The sequence below is a fragment of the Peromyscus eremicus genome, chromosome 22 (assembly GCF_949786415.1).
Source record: "Peromyscus eremicus chromosome 22, PerEre_H2_v1, whole genome shotgun sequence".
Classification (NCBI taxonomy): domain Eukaryota; kingdom Metazoa; phylum Chordata; class Mammalia; order Rodentia; family Cricetidae; genus Peromyscus; species Peromyscus eremicus.
The window spans coordinates 24,655,450-24,675,391 of record NC_081437.1 but is presented as its reverse complement, the minus strand read 5'-3'; the positions used below and the strand labels follow the sequence as shown (position 1 = coordinate 24,675,391).

The 19,942-nt window shown below is 50.9% G+C and overlaps 1 protein-coding gene across 1 annotated transcript in view; it reads left to right on the top strand.

Moving 5' to 3' along the window:
- Efr3b (EFR3 homolog B) overlaps positions 1–19,942 on the top strand; it is a 40,669-nt gene that overhangs the window by 19,676 nt on the left and 1,051 nt on the right. The window contains exons 5-20 of the mRNA XM_059248424.1: positions 1,031–1,165; positions 1,527–1,605; positions 2,409–2,544; positions 2,691–2,852; positions 3,992–4,103; positions 4,415–4,466; positions 6,990–7,162; positions 7,988–8,063; positions 8,337–8,498; positions 9,666–9,797; positions 12,065–12,132; positions 12,858–12,985; positions 13,757–13,848; positions 16,298–16,346; positions 17,501–17,607; positions 19,131–19,180. Of these exons, the coding sequence (XP_059104407.1) occupies positions 1,031–1,165; positions 1,527–1,605; positions 2,409–2,544; positions 2,691–2,852; positions 3,992–4,103; positions 4,415–4,466; positions 6,990–7,162; positions 7,988–8,063; positions 8,337–8,498; positions 9,666–9,797; positions 12,065–12,132; positions 12,858–12,985; positions 13,757–13,848; positions 16,298–16,346; positions 17,501–17,607; positions 19,131–19,180 (1,713 nt within the window). The remainder of the gene's footprint in view (positions 1–1,030; positions 1,166–1,526; positions 1,606–2,408; positions 2,545–2,690; positions 2,853–3,991; positions 4,104–4,414; positions 4,467–6,989; positions 7,163–7,987; positions 8,064–8,336; positions 8,499–9,665; positions 9,798–12,064; positions 12,133–12,857; positions 12,986–13,756; positions 13,849–16,297; positions 16,347–17,500; positions 17,608–19,130; positions 19,181–19,942) is intronic.

The window sequence follows — 19,942 nt, the reverse complement described above, 5'->3', positions numbered from 1 at the left end:
TGGACGCTTTTGGAAATGGCTTCTGCCAGCCTCTGAGCCCCTTCAGTTCTCAAATAAGAAAGCAGGAGCAGCCGGGTGGTGGTGGCACACGCCTTTAATCCCAGCACTCGGGAGGCAGAGCCAGGCGGATCTCTGTGAGTTCGAGGCCAGCCTGGGCTACAGAGTGAGTTCCAGGAAAGGCGCAAAGCTACACAGAGAAACCCTGTCTCGGAAAACCAAAAAAAAAAAAAAAAAAAAGCAGGAGCAGCAATGATTCTGTGCCACCTGAGTATACTCGTAAACTGGTCAGGACACAAGCGACAAGTCACCCTTGTGCTCCTCCGGAAGCGGCAAGCTAAGGAGGTTTAAATGCCTCCTATGGTTCCAAATGCTAAAGACTCCCTGGGGACCTTCCTGTCTCCCTTCATGATGCTATTTTAGACCTTAAAACATGACTGCTTGACCAGCCATGGCCACTGGAGTTGCAGATACTGGATTCTAATCTCAGAGTCCCCAAAAGCATCAGACTCATTCCGCTACCTGACCGTTACTTTCCCCTGTAGAATGGAATGGACGGAAAGGTTCCCTTTGCTGTCTGTCCCCCACCTTGGCTTTGTGCTTAGATGCTTAGTAAAAATGCACTTCTTTGGGTCTGGGCTGTTAAACCAGCAGGGGGAAGTGTGTCCCCTGGTGGCTGTTTCTGATATAACAGCTCACCAATCTGGGGCTGTGGTCTCTTAGAAGGGGAGTTCTGTTCAGAGAAGGTACACTGATTTGCGTATCATTAGGTCACGCCCTAGCCAATCACTGTTCCTTTCCTTTCGTCTCCCTCTTTCGTCCTGTCTGTCTTTCCTCTTTTCCGTCCCCCTCCCCCAACCCTTAGACCCTCGAGGTCTGCAGGCCTCCAACAGAGGCACTCCATGAAAATAATTCTATTGTCTCCCCCAATCTTCTACCTCCAGCTCTCTTACCCTGTCGAATTGCTGACAGCCATGACTATGCTATGACCTGGTGTAGCTTATCTCAAATTCCTGCTTGTCCTTCTCCACAGCCGGTCTCCCTCGCCCCTCCAAGCACCAGAGAAGGAAAAGGAGAACCCAGCCGAGCTGGCTGAGAGGTGCCTGCGGGAGCTACTGGGCCGGGCAGCCTTCGGCAATATCAAAAACGCCATCAAGCCTGTTCTCATGTGAGTTGAGTGTCCCGCCCCACCCTGGAAATGTTCCACTGCCAGATGACTGGTCCAGGTCCCCCGATCTCCCTGCCAACTGCCCCTGGTCCCCTCTACCAATGTGAGAGGAAAAGGAGATGGCACAGATGCCCTCTTTTGGTGTACCAAAAGCAAGGTACCCTGTACCAAACAACAAGGCTACCTACCACAAGTGGCCACCCGCAGTTTGTGGTGATTAACAGGAGGGTACCCCAAACTGAACGAAGGTGCCAGCTTCTTCATTCCTTACTTGCGTCAAGCTATGGACCCTATACTGTAAGCCCTTACCAGGGGGCTCTCAGGAGGTGTCACTGGCCCCCTCGTGTTTTCTCCCTCATAGCCACCTGGACAACCATTCTCTTTGGGAACCCAAGGTGTTCGCCACCCGTTGCTTCAAAATCGTCATGTACTCAATTCAGGTATGGTAGCTTCCCTGATGCAGCTTGTCCCCACCCATCCACCCCTCCGTATCCCCATCCCCATCTCATCGTTCCCCCTCCCGTACCCCGCCCCCAGGGCACTTCCGGGTGCGGGACAGTGCGCGAAGTAGAAAACCACGTGTCCTCTGACTTCCCCCAGAGACCCTAGCTGCAGCAGACCTTGCTGTTATCACCCGGCTGTGAAAGGGAGGCCAGTTTAATGTTTAGTACATCCGAGGCCGGCATTTTTATGAAATAAAATGAAAATGAGTTCCTAGAGAAAAACTAAATCGCCCAAAGACAAGCAGCCTGCATGCCCGGGTTTGCTGAGCATTCCCGGCTACTACGGGCTTCCTTTCCTTCTGGCCCGCCCTCATCTCAGCAGCAAGCGGTGTTATCTATCAGTCAGATCGTGAATTGGCACTGGACCCCCAGCCACACTTTGTGCAGCACGGAGCTGAGCCATGGGGCTTCTCAGGGTCCTTGCCAGTGAGACCTAGGGACAAGGAGAAATGAAAGACAGTATTTTGAAATGGATTTCTGGCCCCCTTTGAAGTAAAAGGAATGGGGGCGGGGGGGGGGGTGTGCAAACACAGATTTCCCGGGATTTGGCTCGGTGTTTGTGGGCCGGGTTGGGGGTTGGGGAGTGCCGCAAGACAGAGAAGAGTGCGCGGTCTGGGTGCCACCTCAGTGTCCACGGGCCGTGGGATGTCATTTTGGTTCACCCTCGGCCTCTGGGTCCCCGCAGAAGGCTGCCTTTGGAGTGGATATTTGGGGACCATCACGTCTTCCTTCCCCCGCAGCCGCAGCACTCCCACCTGGTTATCCAGCAGCTCCTGAGCCACCTGGACGCCAACAGCCGCAGCGCGGCGACCGTGCGCGCCGGCATCGTGGAGGTCCTATCGGAAGCTGCGGTTATCGCCGCCACCGGCTCCGTCGGTAAGGGGGTCCGGAGCAGAAGGCGAGGGGCAGCGGGGAGGAGCAGGCGTTGGATTTAGGACCGACTGGCGGAGCCGGCTTGGGTTTAAGGGAGAGCAGGAGGGATGCCCGTCCTGACTCGCGGGTCCCTCCCTCCCGGCGCCCAGGGCCCACGGTGCTGGAGATGTTCAACACGTTGCTGCGGCAGCTGCGGCTCAGCATCGACTACGCGCTAACCGGGAGCTACGACGGCGCTGTGAGCCTGGGCACCAAGATCATCAAGGAGCATGAGGAGCGTATGTTCCAGGAGGCGGTCATCAAGACCATCGGTAGGGAGGGGGTGGGGCGGGGCTGGGAGGGGCCACGGAGGCCCGGGGGCGGGCTCAGAGGAGGGACGAGCAACGATCTGGAGGCGGAGCTAAGGGAGCGGAGCTTAGGAACCAAGGCAGCCCCGGGCAGAGGAGATGGTGGGGGGAGGCTTGGAAAGGGGCCGGACTCTGGGGGAGGGACCCGGTGAGGCTGGGGGGAAGGGCGGGGCTCTGGGGGAGGGACTTAAGAGGGGGCGGGGCCCGGTGAGGCTTGGAGCGGAATGAAAGTCTGGGAAGAGGTTGCCAGGGCACTAGGGCTCCGGCCTGAGTCGAGCAGGGCACGTGGTACAAGATATGGCGGTGCTGAAAGGAGGGACCCTGGCCAAGCTTGGAGAGGGGAAGAATTCTAGGGGGAGGAGTTAGTTTGGGGCCTTGGAAAAGGACTTAGGAAAGGAAGGGGTCTTGGGAGAGTGGAGTGGAACCTAGACTAGAGATGCTCCTTGTAAGAGGAAGAGGACCACACCTCTATTGTAGCATCTGCTGTATGACTGTCTAGCGCTATTATGTTATTTAGGGATATTGGGGGAAATGGAGGCAGCCTATGATACACATGCCTGACTGGCCCTGGATTTCTCCACCAGACCTTCTTGCAAAGGTCAAATTCCTGTTGACCCCGTCCTCATGAGGCATGCCTAGTGCTTCCACGGTGGGGTCATTGGAGGGGAGGTGGGGATTAAGGAAGCAAAGAGGAAAGGAAGAAAGCTATGGAGACTATCTGTGCCCTGGAGAAATATAAAACCACAATTACCATGGACTCCTTCCTCTCAGAGGTCTTTGTGCCTATGCCAGGGACTCATTGCTGGAGATTCAGGGCAGGAGCAATGAAACCAGAGAGGTGCCCTGCACCCCAGTCCCTGTCCTCCAGTGAAGGAGCCCTAACTGTGACCACAGCCTCAGTAACAAGGGAAGAAGTGGGGTCTAGAAGAGTCCTCTGGGATCCTCCACGCTCCCTTCCCCAGGAGGCAATTTCACAGCAGTCTGCCTGGGCGGATCTCTCTGGGCCTGCACTGCTCCTGGGCATCAGTGAGCCTCACTCTCTACCCATTCAACTAATATACTGAGCCTGGGGGATGTCTAATGCTCTGTTCTCTCCCTCACAGGCTCTTTTGCCAGCACGCTGCCCACCTATCAGCGCTCGGAGGTGATCCTCTTTATCATGAGCAAAGTCCCGATACCGTCCCTGCACCACCCAGTGGAGACTGGAAGGACAGGGTTAGTCTACTGCCTTTCTCCCAGCCTAGACTCTCTGGTTCTTGGTTACCCACCTTACTTCTGTGGGTCTGCTCTTGACTCAAAAACCCCTCAGCAGTGGGGGTTGTAGGTCCCATGGCAATTTCTCAGGCTCCCTCCTCACTTCAGGGAAATCATGGGTTCCCTGGTTTGACTTCCTGGGTAACCCAACAAGATAAGCCTCCTGGTGAGAAAACTCATTGGAGGCAGAAGTGATGGGGAAGGTGGTGTGTGTGTGTGGGGGGGGGGACCCTATTGCCATCCTGCTGAGAGTGCTCATCTCTGGCCTACAGGGAGAATAGGAACCGGCTGACCCAGATCATGCTGCTGAAATCTCTCCTTCAGGTGAGCTCCTCCTATGCCCATCCCTACACCCATCCCAGCTCCGCCTCTGTGGGACACGGCTCCTTTCAGGGAACCAAGGCAGTAAGGGGTGTTACATACTGCACAGATGCCCCGCTATTAAAGAGGGTAAGGAAGGGGCTGAAACCCAGCCTGACCTCCACTGAGCTGTTTGGAGCCGGGTGGAAACGGAATGCTTTTGGTTTTGTTTTGTTTTGTTTTTTTGAGTCAGGGTTTCTCTGTGTCACAGCCCTGGCTGTCCTGGAACTCACTCTGTAGACCAGGCTGGCCTCGAACTCACAGAGATCCGCCTGGCTCTGCCTCCTGAGTGCTGGGGTTAAAGGTGTGCGCCACCTTGCCTGGCTTAATGCTTTTTTTTTTTTTTTAATGGTGATTCCGTGTGCCGATTGGTAGCCTTGTCACTATAACCTTGTGGGTCTTGAGATGACTCCTCCCCCACTGCCCACCTGGTGCCCTTCCCTAGGTCCTGTCCCTCTGGTCCCCCCACTCCACCATTGACATTCATGTCTCTGTCACCTTCCAGACACCACCTTCTTCCTCTGTGTTTTCTACGTGCCTCTTTGCATCTCAGCCTTCGTTGCTGGAGTCTAGTTCTGTTGTTCACAAACACCATTCCCTCAGCCAGCGGGTTAAATATGTAGGGTCCCTAGGGAGTGTGAGAGGTCAGCCACCATGAGATTCTGGAAACCTATATTTGTGTGTGTGTGTGTGTGTGTGTGTGTGTGTGTGTGAGAGAGAGAGAGAGAGAGAGAGAGAGAGAGAGAGAGAGAGAGAGAGATTTAGGGCCTCCCTCTGTGGCCCTGGCTGGCCTTGAACTTTATCCTATGCTGGCATCACACTCAAAATCCTCCTGCCTCGACCCACGAAGTGCTGGGATTACAGAAATGCGTGCACTGCCATACCCAGCTTTGAAATTTGTTTTTGTAACAAGCTGCCTGCCCTAGCCTAAACTTTGGACATCTCACGACCAGGTTATTCTCCTCAATGTTTCTATGTCCACCTTCAACCATCATGAATGCCAGGTGAATTTTCTGGAAATACCATTTCCAGTTCTCTCCTTATTTCAGAGGAGATCTCAATTTCTAATATGAACATCTAACTTTCACACTTTTCCGAGCAAAGTTCCCAGGGTCCTTCCTCTCTCTAGACCAGCAGTTCTCAACCTGTAGGACATGACCCGTTTGGGGGTTGAAGGACCCTTTCACTGAGGTCGCCTAAGACCACTGGAAAACACAGATATTTACATTACGGTTCATAACATTAGCAAGATTAGCCGGGCGGTGGTGGCGCACGCCTTTAATCCCAGCACTCGGGAGGCAAAACCAGGCAGATCTCTGTGAGTTCGAGGCCAGCCTGGTCTATAGAGCGAGATCCAGGACAGGCACCAAAACTATACAGAGAAACCTTGTCTCAAAAAACAAACAAACAAAAAAACAAAAAAGCAAGATTATAGCTATAAAGTAGCAATGAAAATAATTTTATGGTTGGGGGTCAGCACAACATGAAGAACTGTATTAAAGGGTCGCAGCGTTAGGAAGATTGAGAATCACTGCTCTAGACTGTTCGTTGCACCAACCAGCTCCCGTCTCTGTTCCCAGCACGCCAGTCTGTACAGACCCCTCACCCCATGCATGCCTTCTCTTCCCTCTTCTCCTATCCTCATCCTCTACTGCATTTGTTTGGCTGCTTTGCTTTGGTAGCACTGGGAATTGAACCCGGGACCTCACACACGTTAGGCAAACGCCCCTCCACTGAGTATACTTCCCGCCCCACTCAGGGTCCTTTCCCAGAGCCCTTTTGCTCCTATACCTCCCATATCTAGTTGTCTATTCTCTCCTTGGTCTTTGTAATCCCGCAGTTTTGCCGAGTTGACCCTTGTTAATTTGCACCCAGTGTCTTATGTGACGGTCTGGGGAATGCCCACGTGCCCCATTCACAGAACATTTGATGCTCTGGGGCTGGGCTGGCTCCATGGAAACCTTCCGAATCCTCAGAGGCACCATTGTGCAGTGTGGACTTAACAGAAAGTGCCCTGTTGCTACTCTTGAGCATCTGGCATCATGCATGAGGTACCTACCTGTGCCGACTGATTTGAGTCGGAAGGCGCCATTATCACAGCGCTGTGCTGACTGGCAGGTGCGCGAACGGACTCTGCCACCCAGCTGTGCGTTCCTCTGCCCTCTAAGTTCTTGTGACTCCCAGTCTTAAAGCGTTGTAACAAAGCAGCTGGCCGTTCACCAGTTGTCCCCTGGCCAGCTAGAACTTTCAGGGAGTCCCTGACTCTTGCCTTTCTCTAGTGTTCATCTTTTACTCACTTTCAACACTTACTGTCCCTGCATACTGTCCCCATACATGTCAACTGAGTAGATTTTCCAGGCGGATATTCAGGGGACTCCGTGCAGAGGACGGGACACTTTACACCAGAATTCTGGCTGCTCCTTCATCTCATCTCTACACCGAGAGTGACAGTGTTCCTAAGTACGCCTGTCCCGGGCTTCCTCCCAGGTATCCACAGGATTCCAGTGCAACAACATGATGTCAGCCCTGCCCAGCAACTTCCTTGACCGTCTTCTCTCCACCGCCCTCATGGAAGATGCAGAAATCCGCCTCTTCGTCCTAGAGATTCTCATCAGCTTCATTGATCGCCATGGCAACCGCCACAAATTCTCTACCATCAGGTGAGCTCAACATCTCTCCTCCGGTAGATGTGTGATGGGGGAGCCCCCCAAAGAGACCTGTCTTCTTGGCGAGTAACCTCGCACCCAGGTGGGAGGACAATTTGGATGCAGTGAGACCCACTAGAGTTCATCCCTGGCTTTGGTCAAGGAGAGCGTGAGCCAGAGCGTGCTTGTGCCTGGGCTGGGGGCTGGAAAGTGTGCACCCAAGAGAAAGAAACAGGAATGTGAGAGCTTTGGAGGAAATGGAGACTGGGTTAAGAGCCAAGGCCAGCCTACACCACTGGGGATAAAGCTTGGTGACACCGGGCTGGAGGCAAAACCCCCAAACATATAAAATAAATCTTTAAAACATATTTTTAAGGGGCTGGAGAGATGGCTCAGAGGTTAAGAGCACTGACTGCTCTTCCAGAGGTCCTGAGTTCAATTCCCAGCAATCACATGGTGGCTCACAACCATCCGTAATGAGATCTGGTGCCCTCTTCTGGCCTGTAGTCATACATGCTGTATACATAATAAATAAATAAATCTTTAAAAAAAAAAAAAAAAAAAAAAAAAAAAAAGCTTGGTGACACCATGTGAACTCAGGTTGGCCTCACACAGGGGTTAAGAGGCTCCTCTGGGGGGCTGGAGAGATGGCTCAGAGGTTAAGAGCACTGGCTGTTCTTGCAGAGGTCCTGAGTTCAATTCCCAGCAACCACATGGTGGCTCACAACCATCTGTAATGAGATCTGACACCCTCTTCTGGCATGCAAGCAGAACACTGTATACATAATAAATAAATCTTTAAAAAAAAAAAAAAAAAGAGGCTCCTCTGTCCCTTCACAGCACCCTCGGTGACATCTCAGTCCTGAAGTTGAAAGTGGACAAATGCTCCCGGCAGGACACTGTCTTCATGAAGAAGGTGAATATGACCAGAAGACACAGAGAGCCCCAGCAGAGGTCAGGTTTATTAGTCCCAGTATTCCAGCATCTAAGCCACTGTTGGACCACTGGTCCCAGAGCCTGCCTCCTCCCCTCTTCAATTGACCAGATTAACCAGTTGCTGAGGATGGAGATGGGGTACACACAGCTATCACCTCCCTTCAGATGGCCTTCCTCCCCAGTTCTCTTTTACCCCCACCCTGGGTCCACCCCACTGACCGAGGCTGTCCTCTGCCCCTGCTCCTGTCCCCAGCACTCCCAGCAGCTGTACAGGCACATCTACCTGAGCTGTAAGGAGGAGACGAACATCCAGAAGCACTACGAGGCGCTCTACGGCCTGCTGGCACTCATCAGCATTGAGCTGGCCAATGAGGAGGTGATGGTGGACCTCATCCGACTCGTGCTGGCCGTTCAGGTGGGGCCGGATGTGGGGAGTGCCGGATGTGGGGAGTGCCGGAAGAGCATCACAGGGAGGGGCCTGTCTAGCAGGCACAGATAGAGATACTCTGCTGCACTTACCTGGCAGTTCTTTGTCTGAGGACATTGTACTCTGGTTGGTCATTCCTCCGTGAAGACCCCCAAACCATGTTCTTGTCTGGGAAGCCCCAGAAACAAATTCATGGCTCTTGTTCTTCATTAAGGTAAAGAGGACACAAGGTCACCCAGAATCACCACCTCACGGGGTCTGAGTGCTACACCAAAAATTCCCAAGGGGGCATCCAGAAGCCCCCAAGTGATCCTGAAACAAACGCATTCATCTAAAAATTCTCTCATTCTCAGACTTACTTGTTCAGAATTGCCACTGGTGCTTGTTAAAAAAAAATGTACATTACCCATACTGGACAAAGCCTGTGTCCCAAGCTGGGACCTGTGTCTTTAACAAGCCTCTGTTGGGATTTACAGACAGCCAGTGTGGTACTAGGTAGGACCTGAGACCTTCAAGGCCTGCCTGGATACTAATGCATTGCCACAGAAGTCGAGGTGGGTCCTTCAGACCTCAAAGGCTTCAATCTCCAGGGTCCTGAAGCCAAGTTGGCATCATATTCTTGAACTTAGTGACATGTGTCTTAGGTCATCTTTGTGACCATGCTAGATCCTGCAGGCCAACCTAGATGTTATAATTTTCTTTGTTTACCCAAGAGGTAGAATTTGGGACTCCTTTGAGTCCCAATCTCCTGGTGACTCCCATAACTTTTAGCATATGGACCCAGTTTAACAAGACAATCGTCTAAGCTTCAGCTTGGCTGAAGGAGATGGCAGCTAATGGTGGCGTTAGTGCTAATGAGGAGGGTTTGGGCAGTGGCAGTCACCACAGCTGAAACCACAAAGTGGCGACCAGAGGTTGTTGCCTCTATGCTTAGTAGGGATTCACGAGCCTCCAGCTCATGGGTTATTCCCAGGACCATTCTCTCTAGCTTTATAAGGATGACTCCTGCCTCCAGAAGGTTCTAGGTCAAAGATTTAGTCTAGAAAGATGAGCCATCTCTAGGAAGACTGAGGAGAGGTCAGGTGGGAGGGTGTATGTAGACTTTGGTGTGGTTTGTCAGGGAAAAACTCCGGAAGCCTGTCTGTGTTACCGCAGGACGTGGCCCAAGTCAATGAAGAGAATCTGCCTACCTATAACCGCTGTGCGCTCTACGCTCTGGGTGCAGCCTACCTGAACCTCATCAGCCAGCTCACAACGGTGCCTGCCTTCTGCCAGCACATCCACGAGGTTGGTGTCCTCGTGATCCTGAGAACTCAGTGAGCCCTTGAGCATTAGACGTAGGCCTAAAGATCCTCAGTCCTCAGCCTCCTGAGTAAAGGGGTCTCTTATACCTGCCCCCTACCCACTGTCCTAAGGAAGCACATGGCACACACTCCTCCAACCATGTGGATGGAAGCAACTTGGTAGGAGTTTGGGGAAGGGCTGGAGATGTGACTCAGATCATAGAGTGCTTGCATAGCATACGTAAATCCCTAGGTTCAATTCCTAGACCACATGAATCTGGGTATGGTGACATAAGCCTATAATCAAGAAGTCTCAGAGGTAAGGAGACCTTGGCATAACAAGCTAAGGCTAAACCTAGGCTACATGAGACCTCCTCCCCACCAAAAAAAAGTTTTAAGAAGTTGAACATGGTGATAGAGACTTGTAATTCCAGCCATTCAGGAAGCTGTTGATAGAGGATATCTAGTCCAGGCTAGTCTGGACAACACTGGAACTGTCTTAGGGTAAAAGCCCTTGGCAAGCAAGCCTGATGGACTTGAGTGTGACCCTGGAACTCATATAAGAAATCCAAATGCAGTGGTACACACCTAAATCCCAGCACTCACTCCTATGGCAAAATGGGAGTCAGAGACAAAAATGAGACATGACCTCGTGGGCCAGCTAGCCTGGAATATACAGTGCAGTGGCAAAAGCCAGAGAGACCCGGCCCCGACAAGGTGAAGGCAAGAACCAACTCCCAGAGCCTCCACACATAACTGTGGTGTGTGCATGCCCCTACACACACACACACACACACACACACACACACACACACACACACACACACACACGAACACACACACACGGACATGGACACAGGCACAGACACACAGACACACATATGAATGCACACGAACATGAACACACACACACACAGACACACGGACACATGAACACACACAGGCATGGCACACACACCAAATAATTTAAACAGCAAAGAAGCCTGTCTCACAAAAAAAGACAAGGTTTTTGTCATGAACACCCTCCAGTACCACAACAGCAGAAGTAGAACTGTGAGCCACAGTTATGCAAATTAAATACTTGTCAGGATTTCTCACGTTTGCTTATCAAGATCATCTTTTCCTTTGCTGAAATATTCTAAAGCAAATTCCAGCTCCCTCTGCGTGACTTTGACCTACCTGTCAGTATGAATCGGGAGAGAGAGAGAAGGAACAGTGGCGTCTCCCTCCAAGGCTGCCACATTGTCACTTAGCTAATTAATTTTGAATCTCTCCCTACCTTGCTGTTCCCTAGTAGCCAATCTAGTCCATCAATCTCAGCGGTTGCATAAAGGTCTTTTAAAACCTCCTGAAGGGACTGGAGAGATGATGACTCAGCAGTTAAGAACACTGACCACTCTTGCAGAGGACCTGGGTTCCATTCCCAGTACTCACCTGGTAGCTTACAACTGTCTATAGCTCCATTTCCCTGGAGCTATCCCTCTTTTGGCCTTCACAGATACCGGACATATGAGCCTAGTACATATACTTGCGTACAGGCAAAACATTCATATATATAAGGATTTTTTCTTCTGACTTAAAATTTTTAAGTATTTTAGGTGGGCTCATATGATGTCTAGGATTAACTTTAAAATTCCAGGTCTCTGCTGGCCTAAGCTGGCTTGGGGACATGAGGGCAGGTGCTGTGTCACTGTACCAAAGACTTCCCCAGAGTGTTGGACTTTCACGGGCTCCAGGCCGATAAGGAAGTACAAGAAGTCCCCTTCGCTGGAAAGAGTGGGGCTGTCTGTTGCCACATCGCAGTCACACACCTGCATACCGTCCATCTCCAGCTTCTCACCATTTCAGAGACTTTCACAGCTCTTCCAAAAACACTGACGAAGGCTATGGGGGAGATCTCAAGCTGTCAGTGCCCATCAGCCAGATTTTTACCTCAGCCAGACTCGGCATGTGGTGCTACCCCCATTCCCTTTTCCCCGGCATGAGTCGAAAGCACAGGACTAAGAAAGCCCAGTCTCTTAGGAATGAAGCACCCTGCACTCTGAGGACACTTGACACAATGTGCGTCATCAGTGGCGACAGCTTGAGCAGCAGCTCACCTCCCCAGGCAGCTCTGACGGCGACTGGGGAATCTCCGAGTCTCCCTGGAGATGCTCTGTGTGTTGCATCTCCAAGGATGCTGGGTGGGGGAGGACCCTGAAAGTGAGGCGGCAGCCCTTCCTTCCTCCTGCTGGACCCGGATCTCATCATTTGTTTCTTCCCGACCTCCAGGTCATAGAGACCAGGAAGAAAGAAGCGCCATACATGCTGCCCGAAGACGTGTTTGTGGAAAGGCCCAGGTAAGGGCGGTACCGGGGGTGCGGTCAAAACGGGAGAGTGGGCAGTATGAGGCCAGGCAAGGACACACATCAGGAGACTTAGACCCTGCCTGAGATCGCCAAGCCCTGAGCAGAGTTTGACCCCCATCACATTACCGTACTCCTTCCACGGCTGCCCTACCATCAAGCCTCGGGCAGGCTGTGATGAGCTGGGAGTGTTGTCCCGCATAGGTGATGCAGTCTCCAGGAGCTTTGGTCAAACCCAGGGGGGAGTGCAGCCTAGAGGAGTCACCCCGACAGGATCCTGCCTTCAGCTGCCTTCAGACAGTGCTGTGGACCAGTATGGCTTCCACGTGAGAGGAACTCAAGGGGAAGATACTCTGAAATACCAGGTGTCCAGCAACAGGACTTAACCTTCTAAACTGTGGCCTCTCCATTGACCTCTGGTCCCCACATATCTGCATGCACACATATGCATGTACACCTGTGTGTGTGCACACACACACACAAAAATTAGTCACAGAACAGTGTGTTAGGGAAGGGAGCATTTATCTGTGGGCACAAATGTATGCAACCAAAGGGTTCTGCATAAAATGTAGACTATTGGGTGCCCTTGGAAAAGGGACTAGGGGGATTTTCTTCTATTTCTCTGTCATTTTGCACAGTGACGATATTGCTATTGTGATAACGTCATCCAGGAATTGTTATAGCTACCCACGGTTCTGCTCTGCCTCTTTGTTCCTCAGGCTGTCTCAAAATTTAGACGGCGTGGTGATAGAGTTTCTCTTCCGTCAGAGTAAAATCAGTGAAGTCCTGGGAGGAAGCGGTTACAATTCAGACAGGCTCTGCCTGCCCTACATCCCTCAGCTGACAGGTATGAGCTCTGGGCAAGGCTTCCAACTTACCTCTGCCTTCCCTACCACATAAGAGCCCTAGAGTAAGGGGGTGTGGACACCTGAATCACTTGTGGCGGCGTCTTAGAAGTTATATAAGAGCTGAAAGCAGAATTTATGATGCGATCCCTATTTCAATGCTCTTCTTCCTCGGTTTGGAATCTCAGAAAGTAACTGGGCCATGAGATAACCTGGTTTGTGGAGGGCTGGTCCATAGTACTGGAAAGAGCATGCATGGGCTACAGAACCAGGGACCCATTTCAAGATGTCTGTCCTACTTACTTCTCTGAAAACACCTTGGGCAAGTCTCTGAAAATCTCAGAGTTACTTGACTACAAAATTTACAAAATTCTCAGATTAGAGGAGTTATTCCCTAATCCCACATATTCCCGGAATTAAGTGGAGGTGTGTTGTGTAATGAAGTCAAATGCTCTTAGGGAACACTGCACACATGACCATTACTGGTACTGATAGTGAATGCAACCAGCTTATGCTAGTTGAGATATGCTTTCTGGTCCTAAGCAGCTTCTTTGTTTCCACACATGGTTGCAAAAATCTTAATCCAAAGAGGCAACCTGACTGCCCTAAGATGGGTGGAGAAAGCCCACCGCAGATAGAAGCTTCTGGAAGCTCCAAGTGTAACCTACGTATGTACTGAGCCATTGAGGACTGTGGACCAAGGCACAGAGGAGGGTGGGACCAGTGGCTTAGCAAGGACTGGGAATCACAGCTTCTGGGCTCTTCTTTTCCAGATGAAGATCGCTTGTCCAAGAGGAAGAGCATTGGAGAAACCATTTCCCTTCAGGTGGAGGTGGAATCGAGGAACAGCCCAGAGAAAGAGGAAGTGAGTGTTTTGTCACTACTCTGGATGTTAAGTGCTCCAAAGCTCTTTACAGTGCATCAAAGTGTCCGTGGGAATTAGTTTCTCCGGTACATCCATTTTCTTACTGACTCTGCTCATGTGTGCATTAGTGGTATTTCCAGCTAAGAGAGTAATGTGCTTCTTCTACCATGAGACTATCATTTAAAAAAAAAAAAATCACTCTAGAAAGGCTTGCTCTGTTTCCTCCTCATACAAATTAGGGAAATGGCAGGCATGAGGCAAGACTCACACAAAGTAAAGAGGAGCCGCATCTGACAGGGACTGGGACAAGAAAACTCAGGGGGCATCTGAGGGCAGCTGTGGAGGACGCTGGATCTTTCCCAAAGTGTGATCAGAGTATAGACAAGCCCTTACAGGCTGGGATTAAGGATCTCTGTAACCAGGGCCAAGCTTTAAACCTGGACCTTCAGAGCTGGTCTGGAACATTCCTGTGGAAGGCAGGAAGCTCTGACCCTGGCTAATTAGGCAAGCAAAGTGAGGACGTGGAAGTGGGGGCCCTCAGACGTTTCCAGTCATGAAAGAGAGAACCTCGTGTCATAGTCTTGGAGTTAGCTGACTGCTTCCCCACACTGCAGAGGGGATGTCTCCTATCCTAAGTTCTGAGGCCTTTTGTAGTTAAGTGAAGCTAAGGAGAAGAAATGCTTACCAAGCTAGTGCCCCCTACTCACTGGTGGCCTCCTGGGACACTCACATTGGTTCTTTCCTTGAGTCAGCTTAGCCAGGGGTGTCCTGGTAACTGATGCAGGGCTATGCCCTCCCCGTGCCACGCTACAACACCGTTTCAGCCCATGATGTCCTGGTTCAGGATCCTGTGCCGGGTGACTGTGCTCTGAGTGATGAATCAATGCTGATGTGGTCAAACCTTAATCCCTGTGCCCCTGTGCCCTGCCAGGTTCATTTTATTTCCCTTACCACCTCTTGTGGCACGGTGGCACTGCTCCATTTCTCTGTGCCACACTCAGTCATCTATCTGCACAAGTATACTGGTGCAAAAACCCTCCCAGAATCTGCCTTCTTCTTCGTGTAGGTGCTTAGACCTTTGGACCTATGGAGTGCTTGTTCCTTGAAGCCCAGCCAGATCCCATTTCCTCATGCACATCTCTCTACCAGCTCTCATTTGGAGAACTTGCTTTTACTTTCCTTTACCCTGAGGTTCCTTAATGCCTGTAGTTCATCTACATTGGTCTTCACTGACATAGATGGATGGGTGATGGGTGGGTGAATGGATGATGAGTGGATGGATGGATGATGGGTGGATGTTGGATGGATAATGGATGGATGAATAGATGTTGGATGGATGATGGATGAATGGATGATGGATGGATGATGGATGGATGGATGATGGGTGGATGGATGATGGGTGGATGGATGATGAATGGATAGATGATAGATGGTGTACATAGGCTGAATCCTCAGACTCTCTTGCATGTAATTCTTCTATTAACAAATTGGCAGCTTCTCTTGATGCAGTGAGAGTTCTGCATGCTATTGATGTCCATGCAATATTTGCTGAATGTCTTTCTCCCATATCTGTCCTTTCCAGTCAAACAGACATTTACTAAATGGCAAACAAGCCCAGCCCAGTCCTGTCTGTGAATCCACAAGGTGAATGCACCCATGTCCTCACCCTCAGATCAGGAGACCAAACACAATCATCACCGGGGGGCCTGTCTAAGCTCCTCTCCCTCAAAAGAACCACTTAGCATAGCTGTGTCCCTTTTGGAACTTTATATCGTTAAATCTCTCTCTCTTGTCTACGTCTACATCTTTCCCTTACTTCTTGTAATGGCACATGATTCAGCATGGGTGTTAACACCAAGAAGCTTATAGTCGGTTCGAAGTTCTTGGAATCTGGTCCAAACTTTATTATCCTCGGCATCTTCCCTGAGGCCATGCATCCACGGAATTCCCTTCTTTGGGTTTCATTATTTCCTGCCTCCTTTTATAGGTTCTGCAGAGGTTGAGATCCTTTGCCTCCAGTCTTAGGACCAATCTCATTAGCAGAGGTCCCATTATTTCTAACCTCCTATGACTTACTGTATTAAGATTCATCACTTTGGGGTATACTTTAGTATCATGAGCCCTCAAAATGTTATGAAGTTCTTGGAGTTTATATTGGAGGTTGTATTTCTCAACTACCTCTTACATCCAGTTGTTTCTCTGAGGATTTCTTTTTAAATCGCGTGATGATTTCCTCCCACGGAGCTTGACAGGACAGGCTTAGGTGGGGAAAAGAATAGAATTCTATTCTGAGGGACCCTCATGAGGAATTGGCCTCCTTTGCTTTTTCTCCATACATGCTCAGAGACACCTCTGGGAATGGGGGTGTCCTAGGGACATCCCCCTAAGACGCAAAGGGGTTGCCTTCTCTCCCACACCTTCCTGAACACGTCTGTCTCTTCTCCTTCAGCGAGTGCCTGCCGAAGAGATCACCTATGAGACACTGAAGAAGGCCATCGGTAAGACAGCGGCCCCGGGAAACTCTGATGAAAGCGGGGAGTGGGGGTGGGGGGGGAGGCTGGGGCTGACGTGGACCAGGTGGCAGAGGCTGGGGGTTTCTTGTAAACTCATCGGCCACCAAAGCTGCAGCCGCAAGTCCCCACTCCCTGATGAGGGGGTCGGTACGGCCTGTCACTGCAGTCCCTTTCCCACTTACTAATGCCAACTTCCTCTGAGAGCCAACACTCGAGGGTTATAGCCAGGGGACTGGTCTGTGCAAATAAAACTCCTTGTGTGTGAAGGTGACACAAAAAGGCAGGATGTCCAGGGAAAGACATTGAGAAGAAGTCATATTAGCGTTCATTTAATGAGGGCGATAGACTTTATCTGCATGACTGGCCCGTGAGGTGTTCCTATTAAGAGGTTGTTTCTAACTGATGACAGATTAAGCCGCTAAATGGGCTTTCCGTGAAGACTCTTCAGTATTTTGTTATTCTAGATGCACTCAGGTAGGTGTGGTGACGCGTGCCTTTAATCCCAGCACTTGGGAGGCAGAGGCAGTCAGATCTCTGTGAGTTCGAAGCCAGCCTGACTACGTAGTAAGCTCCAGAATAGCCGGGGCTATCTAGTGCGAGCTTGTCTCGAAAAGATAAAAAATAAAAATAAAAAATTAAATGTACGCACCGCCTGCCTCCCTAACCCTCTCAGAGTGATCATTATTTGACCTCCAAACCCACTCCCTATTTTTCTTTATTTGGTGCTACCTCACTTTGGATAGCAAGTGGTGTGAATAAAGCCTTAAGTGAAACTTCCTCAGACTTGTGCTGTGGGGCTGCGTTGATTCTCACCGTCTAGCTGCCTTTGCCATGTTCAGGTCCTTTTTCAAACTACCCCGGCAGTACTAAAAGGGACAACTATCTGAGGTCTCACTTGAGAGCCCCAGCAGGAGCGCAGCCACGCGGGTCTTTAAAGCCCAGATGCAGGTCCTTTGAACTGATTCTCAAGAGGGCGGGGCCTCGAGCAGAAAGAATCTGGGTCTATGCGGACACATGAGGTCTCCACCCCCTTTCCGTGCTCCGCCCCCTTTTCGTCTGAAGCGTCCACCCTGTCCATCTCCCTCAAGCTCCTTCTCCTAACTCATCCCTGAACACTAACTCAGTTCTCTGTGTTATAGTGGACAGTGTGGCAGTTGAGGAACAGGAGCGTGAGCGGCGGCGACAGGTGGTAGAGAAATTCCAGAAGGCGCCCTTCGAGGAGATTGCAGCCCACTGTGGGGCCCGGGTGAGTAGCATACCATAGGGTGCTTTCCTGACCGATCGGAAACCAGACCTGGGTCTAGGGCAGGGCTGGGTTCAGACCTTGGCTCTTTGTCCTGCAGAAATTAGGGTTTTGGTTCCGGTATACAGTACACTGCTGTTTACCCCAATGCTCTCCGCTACACTGCTTCCCCGGAGCCCAGGCACTGCTCTGTAGCACTCACTGTCTTGGACCTTTAATCCCAGCGTTTAGGAGGCAGAAGCAGGCAAATCTCTGTAAAATCGAGGCCAGCGCCGGGTGTTGGTGGCACACGCCTTTAATCCAAGCACTCGGGAGGTGGCAGAGGCAGGCGGATCTCTGTGAGTTCGAGGCCAGCCTGGGCTACAGAGTGAGCTCCAGGACAGGCACCAAAACTACACAGAGAAACCTTGTCTTGAAAGAACAAAAAAACAGAACAAACAAACAAAAAAATCGAGGCCAGCTTGGTCTACATAGATAATCCCAGGCCAGAGCCAGAGCTACCTAGTGAGACCTCAAAAAAAGGCAGGCAGGGAGTGGGGGTGGGGGTGGGGGTGGGGGTGGGGTGAGAGGTGGGGGGTGTAAGGGAGGTGGGTGCCAGCTAGCTATGGTGGCTCACACCTTTAAACCATCACTCAGAAGGTAGAGGCAGTAGATCTGAGTTCAAGGCCAGACAGGTCTTCATAGATGATCCCAGGCCAGACAGGGTCGTACCCTGGCAACAAAACAAAAATTTTTTAATATTATTATTATTATGTGTGTATGTGTGTATGTATATGTAGATCAAAGGACTTTTGGTCTCTCTTTCCACCGTTATGTGGGTTCCAGGGATTGAATTCAAGCCATCAGGCTTTTGCAGCATGCACTTTACCCATGGAGCCCTCTTACCAGCCAGGTTCTTTTAAATGAGGGTCTTGATGTACCAGTGTTTTTTTTGGGGGGGGGGGGCTGACCTTGAACTCGCTATGTAACCTAGGCTCACGTTACAACATTCAGTCATCCTGCCTCAGACTTCTGAGTGCTGAGATTACAGGCATGTGGCTTATACTTTAATTTTATCTATATAAGATCTACATATTTTGTAGTTGTGTAAGAACACGTATCTTCCAAGCCTGTGCTCCCTGTCCTAAGTTATTCCCATCCCACTTTGAGAGGTGGACTGCCCATTTTATGATCTTGGAGAAGGCCCAAGTGCTGGACACACGTCAAGAAAGAGTAACGTCAGCTCCGGTCTCCTGACCCCATGCCCAACAGACCCTGCTACCCCGTATCAAGGAGCAGAAGCCTGCCCAAACGCTCCCTGGTATTCCTGGCCCTCTTTGAGTCCCCAGCCAGCCTTTGATGGGTGGTTGTCCCTGATCTGAATGTTCAAGTCCAACAGACAGGTGCCAGAGATAAGAGCACACCTACCTGGTTACCCTCCCACGGCTGCTACAGTCAGAAGCTTCCAGGTGTCCTTAGAGGTGGCAGGGAGGTGGCAGCTGACCCTCTTGGAGCCTGAAGCTCACTTCCCTTCTGTCTGTGTCTAGGCCTCGCTGCTGCAGAGCAAGCTCAACCAGATCTTTGAAATCACCATCCGGTAAGTGGCAGCATGGGCGGGAGACCCTACCTCTGTGTCCAGCGTCAGGGGTGAGGGCCGGAACCCTAAGACCCCTTCTCACACCTGCTTACATCCCTCCCTCCACCCCCAACCTCTATTCCCAGCCACCATGAAGAGGGCAAGAGATTGGCTCAGTAAGGCCTAGAGAAGGCCAGGAGTCTTAGTGTCCCGGGCAAGTACTTGATTTCTAAAGTACCTGTGTCACCATAGAGCCGTGGTTCTCAATCTGTGGGTCACGGCCCCCTTTGGGGGGGTCACATATCAGATATCCTGCATATCAGGTATTTACATCACGGTTCATAACAGTAGCAAAATTACAGTTATGAAGTAGTAACCAAATAATTTTATAGTTGGAGTCACCACAACATGAGGAGCTGTATTAAAGGGCTGCAGCTTTGGGAAGGTTGAGAACCACTGCCATAGTCTTGACTAGACTGAAGATTCTAGAACATCTTGAAAATCTGGAACTCATGGAATGGCATGAGTTTTAAAGAGAAACTAAAGCCAGGCAGCGGTGGCGCATGCCTTTAATCCCAGCACTTAGGAGGCAGAGCCAGGCGGATCTCTGTGAGTTCGAGGCCAGCCTGGTCTACAGAGCGAGATCCAGGAAAGGCACCAAAGCTACACAGAGAAACCTTGTCTCAAAAAAACAAGAGAGAGAGAGAGAGAGAGAGAGAGAGAGAGAGAGAGAGAGAGAGAGAGAGACTGAAACCGACTGCTAGGTTTAGTTGCACAAGGATA